Source organism: Lepus europaeus, chromosome 8 (assembly GCF_033115175.1).
Source record: "Lepus europaeus isolate LE1 chromosome 8, mLepTim1.pri, whole genome shotgun sequence".
In the NCBI taxonomy this organism is placed as follows: domain Eukaryota; kingdom Metazoa; phylum Chordata; class Mammalia; order Lagomorpha; family Leporidae; genus Lepus; species Lepus europaeus.
In genome coordinates, this window is record NC_084834.1 from 79,559,482 (window position 1) to 79,572,551 (window position 13,070).

A 13,070-nucleotide genomic window follows, 5' to 3' on the forward strand; every position below is an offset into this window, starting at 1 on the left:
ATTTACTAATATCAAGACAGAGGAAACGTTTAAGAAACCTGTATGTACATTTTACAATGAGATTGCATCTATGTGAAAAGAATTAACAGAGGTCCCATTTCACTTTATGAAAAAACTGAAGATCTATCAGTGCTTGTTTTTGTGCCTGTGTGTCACTGTCCTCCAGAGGAACAGGACCATTTACTCATATGCATACATATACATGCAGTTTCACAAAATTCATGGAGAATGAAAATAAAAGTAACTTTGTTTTGGGTTCAGAAATTTTGAAATCTTTGCATAGTTTTTTCCTAATATGCATTTTCATGAGCTCATTGAAGTCTTCTTAAGTGCATAAATTTTAATTTTTTTTGTGTGGTAAAATGCACTTAGTTTTTAATTCAATTTGCATGAATTTTTTGAAGTACACTTTGGGGTGTGTATATGTGCATCTATATATGTAAGAAAGTTCTTATTATAGGAATTGGCTCATGCAGTTATAGAAGCTAAGAAGTCCCATGGTAGACCATTTGCATGCTAGAGAAACAGGGAAGCCAGTGGCATAGCTCTGTCCAAGTCTGAAGGCATCAGAACCTTGGAAGCCAATAGTGTGACTCTCAGACTGAGAACAAAAGCCTAAAAACCTTGGGAAGGGTGGCAGGGCATGGAAGGGGGAAGAGATGGGGCACTGGTGCAAGTCTCATAAGCTAAAGGCAAGGGAAACTGGAGTTCTGATCTGTTGTCCAAGGGGAGGAGATTTCCCAGCTCCAGAAGAGAGTGAATTTCCTTTTCCTCTGTATTATTATTCTATGCTTTCCTTCAACTGGTTGAATGGTGCTCAGCCATGTTGGATAACGGTGGATCTTTCTTAGACCACTGATTTAAATACAATCTCTTTGAGAAACATCCTCCCAGACATACCCTAAAATAATGTTTTACAGGTATCTGGTATCCCTACCCATAGTCAAGTGGACACCTAAAATAAGCCATCATAGTCTCTACTTAGTTCTTTATAATTCAAAGATTTATTTATTTATTTGAAAGGCAGAGTTAGAGAGAGAGAGCTTCCTTTCACTGGCTCGCTCCCCAAATAGTCATAAAGGCTGGAATTGGGCCGATCCAAAGCCAGGAGCCTGGCGTTTTTCTGGGTCTCCCATGTGGGTACAGGGGCTCAGCACCTGGGCCATCTTCTGATGCTTTCCCAGGCACATTAGCAAGGATCTGGACAGGAAGTGGAGCAGCAGGACCTGAAACAGTACTCATATAGATTGGTGGCTTTACCTGCTATACCACAGTGCTGACCTCTTAGTTTATATTTTATGTCTGAGGGCTACTTGTTAGTGATAAGTTCAATGAAGTAAAAATTATCACATAATAGGGAATTTTAGTGCTGTGCCAACTTCTTTTTGGATTTTGTTGTAGTATCCCAAAGCTTTTTGGAGTGGTGTCTCTCCACGTAAATATTGCTTTATATTCACTACCTCAGCATCTGTCTTCATCTCCAGTTTCTGTTTTTCTCAGGATGTGAGTGGAGATCACCTGAGACACTTTTCACATGTTGTGAGGTCCCTTTCTAGTTCTGGTATCTGCTATATTTTCTACAATTCCTTAAAGTTTCATATGTGGATGAAGTCTAGTTTCTAGCACTGATAATTTGTGTCTTTATATAAATTATTTTTGAAATTGTGGGGTGAAGTGGGGCAGCTATGGGTTTGAGTCACCATTTTGAACAGAAATTATGCTTTTTATCACTAATAATATATTGCATTAATATTGCCTAATATTGTCATTGAGAGAAGTTGCGACCACTGCTCTAAAATAGTAATAGCCATCTAGAGTACCTGCACACTTTTTAATGCAATTAAACTGTATGTTATGGGGATTTTATTCAGCATATACAGAGTTTTCCAAAATATCATGGAAAATTCATATTATGAATAAACTATGCATTGGTTTAAAATTTTATACTGTAACAAGAATTTTAATTTCATTTTCCACAAATGTACATACACTCGTATAGTATTTATTTAATAATCATGCTTAAAAAACTGTATTTTTACAAATTTACAATATGTGAACTAGATTTTTCTTCTACCACCAGATAGTTCACTTAAGAGTATCTTAGTTTGAAGAATTCCTGTGAGCAGCTATGGTTATTTTGTTATACTTTATTAATTTTAGTTTATGATGAAGCCAGTTGCTTTAACTCTTTATGGTTCATGCATAGTTTTGATATTTATTGTAGAGTATGTAAAGGAAAGTAATGGTTGGTTTCTCCAGTCACAAATGATTTCTTTGACATTAAAGGCTGATCCTGTCCTTAAGTATTAACAATAAAATGAACTGAGTTAGTGTTTATTGCTATTATTACTCTTTGAAAAATTTACACCAGTTAGAAAAATTTACACAGTTAGATAGAAGTTATCTAATGTCTATTTGTAATGTTTGCATTTTCTTAATCTGTCTCTCTCCTTTGTTCTGCCTTTGAAGTAGATGAAAATAAATATAAAAAACTAATTATAAATAGAGTTTATTCATTCCCTAAATAAGACAGTCCCCCTCCTTAGTTTCTAAACCTCCAAGAGCTAATTTTCATTGCCCTTAAGGTTTTAGATTACTGATGCACTGCCCAGAGCAAAACTGTTCATATTGGTTGAGAATATGCTAATATTTGTGGTACTTCTATGGGGATCCTGGATGATACAGATGGAGGATGGAGGCCAATGGTGTTACTTAGCTTGGGATCATCAAAGAACACCAGCAGAATCCCATTGACTGAACCTATCCTTGCATTTACAGTTAGATTTAAAGTTAGACATCATTTCATGATTTAGTTGCACCAGGTCTCATCTTTCTCTGCTTTCTCCTTATTTTTTAGGATGTTTCTGATGCAACTTTGAAATACAAAGGTGTACATTTTGGCAGCTCTTCAGGAAGACAAGAGTTACCTGGAAGGTCTGGTCCTGGTCCTGGACAGTATGACATAATCCAGTAAGTTAAAAAGAAATAGTATAACTTTGATGTAGTTCTTGGCCATAAAGTATTCTAATAATTCAGACTAAGGCCAGGCTGTCAAAAAAGGAAAAAAATAGTATGAAAAACTTAAGGAAGTATTGTATTTTGGAGTAATGAAGCTATTGCTTTTTCATGAGTCAGGTCCTCCCTGTGCCACTTACTTTACGTGTATTGTTTTATATGTAGTTATGATTGTTGTAACCATTCTATTAATGAGAAACTCAAGGATTGGAGAGGATGAATAACACAGTAAAGACTTTGCAGATATTAAGGGGTGGAGGCAGATGCTAACTGAGGCCTGTTTGATTACATAGTCTATGTATATAAGCAGGAAGATATGAGGGGCTTCAAAAACTTTTCCATCACTGTGAGTTAGAGTGACAACATTGGGTTGAAAATAATATTTATGAAGTTTAACTACTAAATAAGTTCTAGCAAAAAAAAAAAAATCTTTTCCTTTATATTCTCCTACTTCCCAGTAAAGTTTTATATGGGAGGTCACAGAAGGCAAAACCAACAAATACATGGTCCTCATAATCTGCTACCCGTTTTCATGATTGATTTTTTTTTTGACAGGCAGAGTGGACAGTGAGAGAGAGATAGAGAGAAAGGTCTTCCTTTGCCGATGGTTCACCCTCCAATGGCCGCCGCGGTAGGTGCACTGTGGCCGGCGCACCGCGCTGATCCGATGGCAGGAGCCAGGTGCTTCTCCTGGTCTCCCATGGGGTGCAGGGCCCAAGCACTTGGGCCATCCTCCACTGCACTCCCTGGCCACAGCAGAGAGCTGGTCTGGAAGAGGGGCAACCGGGACAGGATCGGTGCCCTGACCGGGACTAGAACCCGGTGTGCCGGCGCCACAAGGCGGAGGATTAGCCTAGTGAGCCGCGGCGCCAGCCCATGATTGATTTTTTTAAAAGATCTAATTAATTATTTGAAAGGCAGAGTTGCAGAGAGAGAGAGAGAGAAGGAGAAAGAGAGAGCTCCAATTTGGTAGTACACTCCCCAGATGGCTGCAATGGCCTGGGCTGGGCCAGATTGAAGCCAAGGTCCAGGAGCTTCTTCTGGGTCTGCCACCTACGTGCAGAGGCCCAAGAACTTGGACCACCTTCCTCTGCTTTTCTCAGGCCTTTAAGTAGGGAGCTCGATCAGAGGTGGAACAGCCAGACACAAAGTGTAGCCCATATGGGATGCTGGTATTGCAGATGGCAGCTTACCTTGCTGCACCACAGCGCTGGCCCCAATGATTGATTTTGTTTCACATAGTCCAGTTTATCTGCCTAATTCATTCTTTCTAATAGCATGAATTGTTTCAAGTCCCAAAGTGACTGGATACTCCATCAGTTTGCTAGAGAGATTCAGACATATCTGTCTATCAGCAGTGATAAGTTCTTGTTCTGACTCCCTGCTGCATCTAATTCACTGAACAAACATTTGAATTCTCACTATGCACTAATACTTTTCGAATGAAAGGTGTAAAATATGGTCCTGATTTGGAGAATTTTATACTGTAGTCCATTGTCTCTTTCATTTTTCACTCTTCTAACATGAAAGACATGCCTTTATATCTTTGTATTCTTTCTGTAGTTACTCTAAACTTAACACATATATTTAGTTAAGTGAAGTCTATATTTATAGCATATTCATTCTTCCAAACAAGATGTAAGTCTATGGACTACTCTATGCAAATCCGCTTCTTGACATGTTTTTATTGTTAATAATTTTTATTTAAAAAAGACTTATTTATTTGAAAAGCAAAGTTAGAGAAAGAGAGAGAGAGAGAGATCTTTCAGCTACTTGGTTCACTCCCCAAATACTTGCAACATTCAGAGTTAGGCCAGGCTGAAGCCAGAGCCCAGAACTCTATCTGGGTCTCCTATAGGGGATGCAGGAACCTAATCACTTGGGTCGTCATCTGTTGCCTTCCAGGTACATTAACAGAAAGTTGCATACGAAGCAGAGGAGCTGGGACTTGAACCAGGCACACTAATTTGGGATGTAGTCATCCAAAGTGATGGTTTAACCTGCTATGCCACAAGGCCTGCCCTGTGTTGTTCAGTGTTTTAATCCTATCCTGTTCTCCCAGATTGGCTTGATTTGTTTCTTTTTCTCTCTCTACTTCGCTTACCTTCTCTCATAGTTTTATTGAAGTCTGAAAAACATAAAGCAAAATTCATCTTAATTTGGTTTTTATCTATAAACCCATTTGAGGTTTAGAAAACCAATTTGTTAAATTTTATGTGAATAAGTCAGTGAAAAAGTGAACATTTAATAATAAGCTGGAATGTTAAAGGCATGTTAAATCATAGCACTGCTGAACAAAGAAAATAATGGCAATTCTTATATAACTTAAACTTTTAGGTATTTTATGTTTTCCGTATGGTTTTTTTTTGGAAATGTTAAATGTCAGATTGCTTTGAAATTTTTTTTAGAAATAGGAAAAAAGTGGTGAAGTCAGAATAGCATGTTTAAATGTAATTCTTAATAATAATAGCTAAGAGTTATTGCGTATTTATTATGGGCCATGTGTAACACTAAACACTTCACATATATTATCTACATTAATTTTTGCAACCTTGAGAGATATGGTTATTATTACTTCCAATAACAGATAAAATTCTGAAGCTTAGAAAAGCAGGTGGCAAAGTTGGGATTCTTACTAGGCTGTGTTACTCCAAAGCTGGGGTCTTAATCACTACTCATCTAATTTCCAGTTCTTTTTTGAGGTTGTTTGAATTTTAATAAAAATAAATTTCCTTTCATTTTCAAAGAGTTTTCTTTTCCTGGTGACTTTATGATATATATGCTACTTTCTCCTTATTTTAGTAGTAGTTTTAGAACTTATTTGAGAGGGAGAGAAAGAGAAAGATAGAGTGAATGAGTTAGCTCCCATCTGCTGGTTCACTTGGAAAATGTTTGCAATGGCAGGGTGTTAGAGGTGTCCACAAAACTGGAAATTAAGTCCAGGACATTTTAACAGACTAAACACCTTTCCTGGATTTGGAATTTTTTTAAATAAGATTTTTTATACTAAATAAAATACACAGGAAACTTTTGTTTGGACTAGCTTTTTTTTTTTTTTATTAAACTTTTATTTAATGAATATAAATTTCCAAAGTATAGCTTGTGGGTTACAATGGCTTCCCCCCTCCCACAACTTCCCTCCCGCCCGCAACCCTCCCCCCTCCCGCTCCCCCTCCCCTTCCATTCATGTAAAGATTCATTTTCAATTCTCTTTGTATACAGAAGATCAATTTAGTATATATTAGGTAAAGGTTTCAACATTTTGCCCCCATAGCAACATCGAGTGAAAAAACTACCATTGGATTACTAATTATAACATTAAATAGCAATGTACAGCACATTAAAGACAGAGATCCCACATAATTTTTTTTTTCAAAATAATTAATTTTCTATGCCATTTCCATTTTAACACCAGGTTGTTTTTTGTTTTTTTTTTTTTTTTCATTTCCAATTCTCTTTATATACAGAAGATCACTTCAGTATATAATTAGCAAAGACCTCATCAGTCTGCGCCCACACAGAAACGCAAAGTATAAAAATACTGTTTCAGTACCAGTCATAGCATCACTTGGCTTTAGACGACACATTAGGGACAGATCCCGCATGGGGTGTAAGTACACAGTGACTCCTGTTGCTGACTTAACAATTTGACACTCCTGTTCATGGGGACTAGCTTTTTATTTCTATTCATGATGTAAATCCCACATTGCATTTTATTTTTGGATCATTAGAATATAGTTATGATGGGGCAGGCTCTGTGGCGCAGTGGGTTAAAGCCTCAGTCTGCAGCGCCGGCATCACATATGGACACTGGTTCAAGTCCAGGCTGCATCTCTTCCGATCCAGCTCTCTTCTATGGCCTGGGAAAGCAGTAGAAGATGGCCCAAGTCCTTGGGCCCCTGCACCCGCGTTGGAGACCTGGAAGAAGCTCCTGGCTCCTGGCTTCGGATCAGCTCAGCTCTGGCCGTTGCGGTCATTTGGGATGTGAACCAGCGGAATGGAAGACCTCTCTCTTTCTCTCTCTCTCTCTCTCTTTTTTTTTTTTTTTGTAAATTTGACAGGTAGAGTTACAGTCAGTGAGAGAGAGAGACAGAGAGAAAGGTCTTCCTTCCGTTGGTTCACTCCCCAAATGGCTGCTACGGCCGGTGCTGTGCCGATCAGAAGCCAGGAGCCAGCTGCTTCTTCCTAGTCTCCCATGTGGACCATCCTCCACTTGGACCATCCTCCACTGCCCTCCTGGGCCACAGCAGGGAGCTGGACTGGAAGAGGAGCAACCAGGACTAGAACCCGGCGCCCATATGGGATGCTGGCACCGCAGGTGGAGTATTAACCAAGTGAGCCACGGCGCTGGCCCCTCTCTCTCTGGCTCTACCTCCCTCTGTAACTCTGTCTTTCTAATAAATAAAACAATTCTTTTAAAAAAAGAATATAGTTGTGATAATCTCTGGATTGAGAAAAACAGAACCATTTTATCTAAATAAATATTTTATGAAACTTTGAATATATTGGTCTATTATCAAAGAGATATCTTTTTTCCATGTACTTTTTAAAAGACTAATTTCTTTATTTATTTGGAAGTCAGAGTTCCAGAGTTTCAGAAAGAGAGAGAGACAGGGAGAAGAGAGATTGATTTTCCATTTTCTAGTTCACTCCTCAGATGGCTGCAATAGCTGGGGATGGGCTAGATCAAAGCAAGGAGCTGGGAGATTCATCTGGGTCTTCCCATCTTCATCTGGGTGGCAGGGGTGCAAACAATTGGACAATCTTCTGCTGCTTTTCCCAGGCTATTAACAGGAAACTGGATGGGAAGTGGAGCAGCCAGAACATGAACTGGTGCCCATATGGGATGCCAGGGTGGAAGGCAGCATGCCCCTACCAACATTTAAAGCTGAAAATTTTGCTGTAAAAATATTTTTGTTGCTTATATAAATATTTATATATTTTAAATTGATAACTAAATTTCTATCTAAATTTTCTAAAGGGAAAGGACCTTATACTATGAAAATATTAACATCAAGAAAGATAAACAACAAAATTATTGCTCATTTATCCCACGGTTTTATGAAGTAATACCATTGCAGGAGGAGAAAAAGGTAAGTTGAAAAGTGACTATTTCATGTATTTTCCAGATTTTAAGATTTTAAGATGATTGAATCCATCATCACAGGGCTAGAATACTCTTAGATCTATTCTGCTTCACAGCTGATTGCCACTCAATGACTATTATAGAAGGAATGAATATAGTATCTCTGTTAAGTAGTCAGTGTCTGTGGTTGAACAACCTCTTGTCATATAGAACTTACCACTCCTAAGGTTTTTTGTTTAAATGGTAGGCAAGTCTTTTTCTTGAAATGTGTTGTTTAAATTGACTTAAATTTACCTGTCTCCTGCCTACTTCTCCTTTTTCCTGTGATTTCAACCTGCCTTTCTAATGTAGTAAGGATGAATGTTCTAGTTATATTTAACCTCATTTAACTTTATTTCCCTTTGAAATCATTTAGGGAAGTTCATTCATTTGTGCATCTCTATTTTTAATAAGATATCTAGAACTAAGCATAATATATTAGGTATATTCTGTACATAGTAAGTTTCTCATCTTAATTTTGTATGTGTGTTTGGGGGGGCTGCATTTTAGTTTACACACTTGGACTTATAGGCAAATGAAAACTATGGATGTTTTTCCTTTAGTAAATTACATTTAAACTTAAAAATGTGAAGAATGAAAGTTAAGAAATCAATACAATTAGAGTAAAGGTAATTATTCTCTATTGAAAAATCAATTACTATTAAAATAAGGTTTGTCTCATACTTGATATCCTTTATTATTTGAATATTAACTATCTATAAAAAATGTTTATTTAAATATTAGAAAATCATTATATGGTTATTTTCATAGGCTATCATAAATCTAAAAGCAGATAAATTTTATTTAGAAATATTAATTTTGGGATATAATAGCTATAATTGTTTGGAATATTTTCCAGAAAAGGCAAAAAATCTCTGGTTTCTCATTAAGACTTTATTCATTTGTGGAATTTATTTATAGTTAATATTTTTAGTGAGTGTCAGTAAATATGAAAATTAAAGTAAGAAAAATATTTTGTTTGGCTTTTTAATTAAAAACCTTAGATATTCTGAAGTCTATTTTACATTATTTTAAAGTCTTCTTTCATAGTGCTACATGTTTTGAAAACAGAAAGAAGTTTTAATTAGATGACTTTTAAGTTAATATGAGGGTACAGGGAAATCTATCAGAAATGGAGATTCCTGGACACATACAACTTACCTAAATTGAACCGAGAAGACATAGAAAACCCAAACAGACCCATAACTGAGACAGAAATTGAATCAGTAATAAAGGCCCTCCCAACAAAGAAAAGCCCAGGACTGGATGGATTCACTGCTGAATTCTACCAGATATTTAAAGGAAAACTGACTCCAATTCTTCTCAAACTATTCAGAGCAATCGAAAAAGAGGGAATCCTCCCAAATACTTTCTGTGAAGCCAGCATCACCTTAATTCCTAAAGCTGAAAAAAGACAACAAAGATAATGGCAGACCAATTTCCCTGATGAACATATATGCAAAAATCCTCAATAAAATTCTGGCAAATAGAATGCAACAACACATCAGAAAGATCATCCACCCAGACCAAGGGGGATTTATCCCTGGTATGCAGGGATGGTTCAACATTTGCAAATCAATCAATGTGATGTATCACATTAACAAACTGCAAAAGGAAAACCATATGATTATCTCAATAGATGCAGAGAAAGCATTTGATAAAATCTTATTTAATGCTATAACTAGTACTCCAACAGTATTTTTTTTCACTTTGTGTTGCTATATGGGGGCAAACTGTTGAAATCGTTACCTAATATATACTAAACTGATCTTCTGTATATAAAGAGAATTGAAAATGAATCTTGATGTGATTGGAAGGGGAGAGGGAGCGGGAAAGGGGAGGGTTGTGGGTGGGAGGGAAGTTTTGGGAGGGGGAAGCCATTGCAACCCATAAGCTGTACTTTGGAAATTTATATTCATTAAATAAAAGTTTAATAAAAAAAATACAACACCCTTTCATGATGAAAACTCTAGGCAAATTTGGTATAGAAGGAACATTCCTCAATACAATCAAAGCAATTTATAAAAAACCTACGGCCAGTATCCTATTGAATGGGGAAAAGTTGGAAGCATTTCCGCTGAGATCTGGTACCAGACAGGGATGCCCACTCTCACCACTGCTATTCAATATAGTTCTGGAAGTTTTAGCCAGAGCTATTAGGCAAGAAAAAGAAATTAATGGCTTACAAATTGGGAAGGAAGAACTCAAACTATCCCTCTTTGCAGATGATATGATTCTTTATTTAGGGGATCCAAAGAACTCTACTAAGAGACTATTGGAACTCATAGAAGAGTTTGGGAAAGTAGCAAGTTAGAAAATCAGTGCACAAAAATCAACAGCCTTTATATACACAGGCAATGCCATGGCTGAGGAAGAAATTCTAAGTTCAATCCCATTCACAATAGCTACAAAAACAATCAAATACCTTGGAATAAACTTAAGCAAGGTTGTCAAATATCTCTACGGTGAGAATTACAAAACCTTAAAGAAAGAAATAGAAGAGGATACCAAAAAACAGAAAAATCTTCCATGCTCATGGATTGGAAGAATCAACATCATCAAAATGTCCATTCTCCCAAAAGCAATTTATAGATTCTGTGTGATACCAATCAAAATACCAAAGACATTCTTCTCAGATCTGGAAAAAATGATGCTGAAATTCATATGGAGACACAGGAGACCTGGAATAGCTAAGGCGATCTTCTACAATAAAAACAAAGCTGGAGGCATCACAATACCAGATTTCAGGACATACTACAGGGAAGTAGTTATCAAAACAGCATGGGACTGGTACAGAAACAGATGGATATACCAGTGGAACAGAATAGAAACACCAGAAATCAATCCAAACATCTACAGCAAACTCATATTTGATCAAGGATCCAAAACCAATCCCTGGAGCAAGGACAGTCTATTCAACATTGGTGCTGGGAAAATAGATTTGCACATGCAGAAGCATGAAGCAAGACCCCTACCTTACACCATACACAAAAATCCACTCAACATGGGTTAAAGATCTAAATCTATGTCCTGACACCATCAAATTATTAGAGAACATTGGAGAAACCCTACAAGATATAGACACAGGCAAATACATCTTGGAAAAGACCCCAGAAGCACAGGTAGTCAAGGCCAAACTTAACAATTGGGATTACATCAAATTGAGAAGTTTCTGTACTTCAAAAGAAACAGTCAGGAAAGTGAAGAGGCAACCGACAGAATGGGAAAAAATATTTGCAAACTATGTAACCGTTAAAGGATTAATAACCAGAATCTACAAAGAGATAAGAAACTACAACCTCAAAACAAACAACCCACTTAAGAGATGGGCCAAGGACCTCAATAGACATTTTTCAAAAGTGGAAATCCAAATGGCCAGCAGACACATGAAAAAATGTTCAGGATCAATAGCAATCAGGGAAATGCAAATCAAAACCACAATGAAGTTTCACCTCATCCCGGTTAGAATGGCTCACATTCAGAAATCTACCAACAATAGATGCTAGTGAGGATGTGGGGAAATATGGACACTAACCCACTGTTGGTGGGAATGCAAACTGGTTAAGCCACTATGGAAGTCAGTTTGGAGATTCCTCAGAAACCTGAATATAACCCTGCCATAAACACAGCCATCCCACTCCTTGGAATTTACCCAAAGGAAATTAAATTGGCAAATACAAGAGCTGTCATCTTAATGTTTATTGCAGCTCAGTTCACCATAGCTAAGACATGGAATCAACCTAAATGCCCATCGACAGAAGACTGGATAAAGAAATTATGGGACATGTACTCTATAGAGTACTATACAGAGGTCAAAACCAATGAAATCTTGTCATTTGTAACAAAATGGAGGAATCTGGAAAACATCATGCTGGTTGAAATAAGCCAGTCCAAAAAGGACAAATATCATATGTTCTCCGTGATTGGTGACAGCTAACTGAGCACCTAAAAGGAAACCTGTTGAAGTGAATTGGACACTATGAGAAACAATGACTTGATCAGCCCTTGTCCTTACTGTCAAGAAACAACTTACTACTTTATTCCTTTGAGTGTTTTTTTTTTGTTCTACTTTATACCATTGGTTGAACTCTGTAATTAACACACAATTATTCCCAGTCGTTTACATTTAACTGAAAAGTGATCCCTGTTAAATGTAAGAGTGGGAATAAGAGAGAAAGGAGATGTACAGTTCGGTGCATGCTCAATCAGACTTACCCCTAATGGTAGAGTTAGAAACGTGCCAGGGGATTACAATTCAATCCCATCAAGGTTGCATGTACCAATGCCATCTCACTAGTCAAAGTGAACAGTTTCAGTTCATAATTGATCATCATGATAGGATTAAGAGTCAAAGGGATCACACAAACAAGACTAGTGTCTGCCAATACTATCTGATAGAATTAAAAAGGAGAGAATAATCCAACATAGGAAGTGGGATACACAGCAGGCTCATAGAATGGCAAATGCCCTAAATAGCACTCTGGCCTCAGAATCAGCCCTTAAGGCATTCTGATCTGGCTAAAAAGCCCATGAGAGTATTTCACGCATGGAAAGCCAAGACACTGTGGCAGAAAAAAAAAATGACCTAAATGAAAGATCTTTGTGAGTGAGATCCCAGCAGAAAGAACAGGCCATCAAATAAGGAGCTACCTTTCTCTGAAGGGAGGAGAGAACTTCCACTTTGACTATGGCCTTGTCTAAATAAGATTGGAGTTGGCAAAATCAAGAGGCTTCCATAGCCTTGGCAGCTCATGACAAGAGCCTCCGGTGATTACTGACATCATAAATAAGAACATCAATTGTTTAATCAACAATAGGAGTCACTGTGCACTTACTCCCCATGTAGGACCTCTGTCCTTAATGTGTTGTACTGTGAATTAATGGTATAGCTTGTACTCAAACAGTACTAGCTACTTTGTGTTTCTGTGTG

The 13,070-nt window shown here is 37.3% G+C and overlaps 1 protein-coding gene across 1 annotated transcript in view; it reads left to right on the forward strand.

The window, feature by feature from the left end:
• Nucleotides 1–13,070, forward strand: part of STPG2 (sperm tail PG-rich repeat containing 2) — a 574,923-nt gene that overhangs the window by 32,379 nt on the left and 529,474 nt on the right. The window contains exons 6-7 of the mRNA XM_062198909.1: nucleotides 2,858–2,970; nucleotides 7,997–8,108. Coding sequence (XP_062054893.1) covers nucleotides 2,858–2,970; nucleotides 7,997–8,108 — 225 coding nt within the window. The remainder of the gene's footprint in view (nucleotides 1–2,857; nucleotides 2,971–7,996; nucleotides 8,109–13,070) is intronic.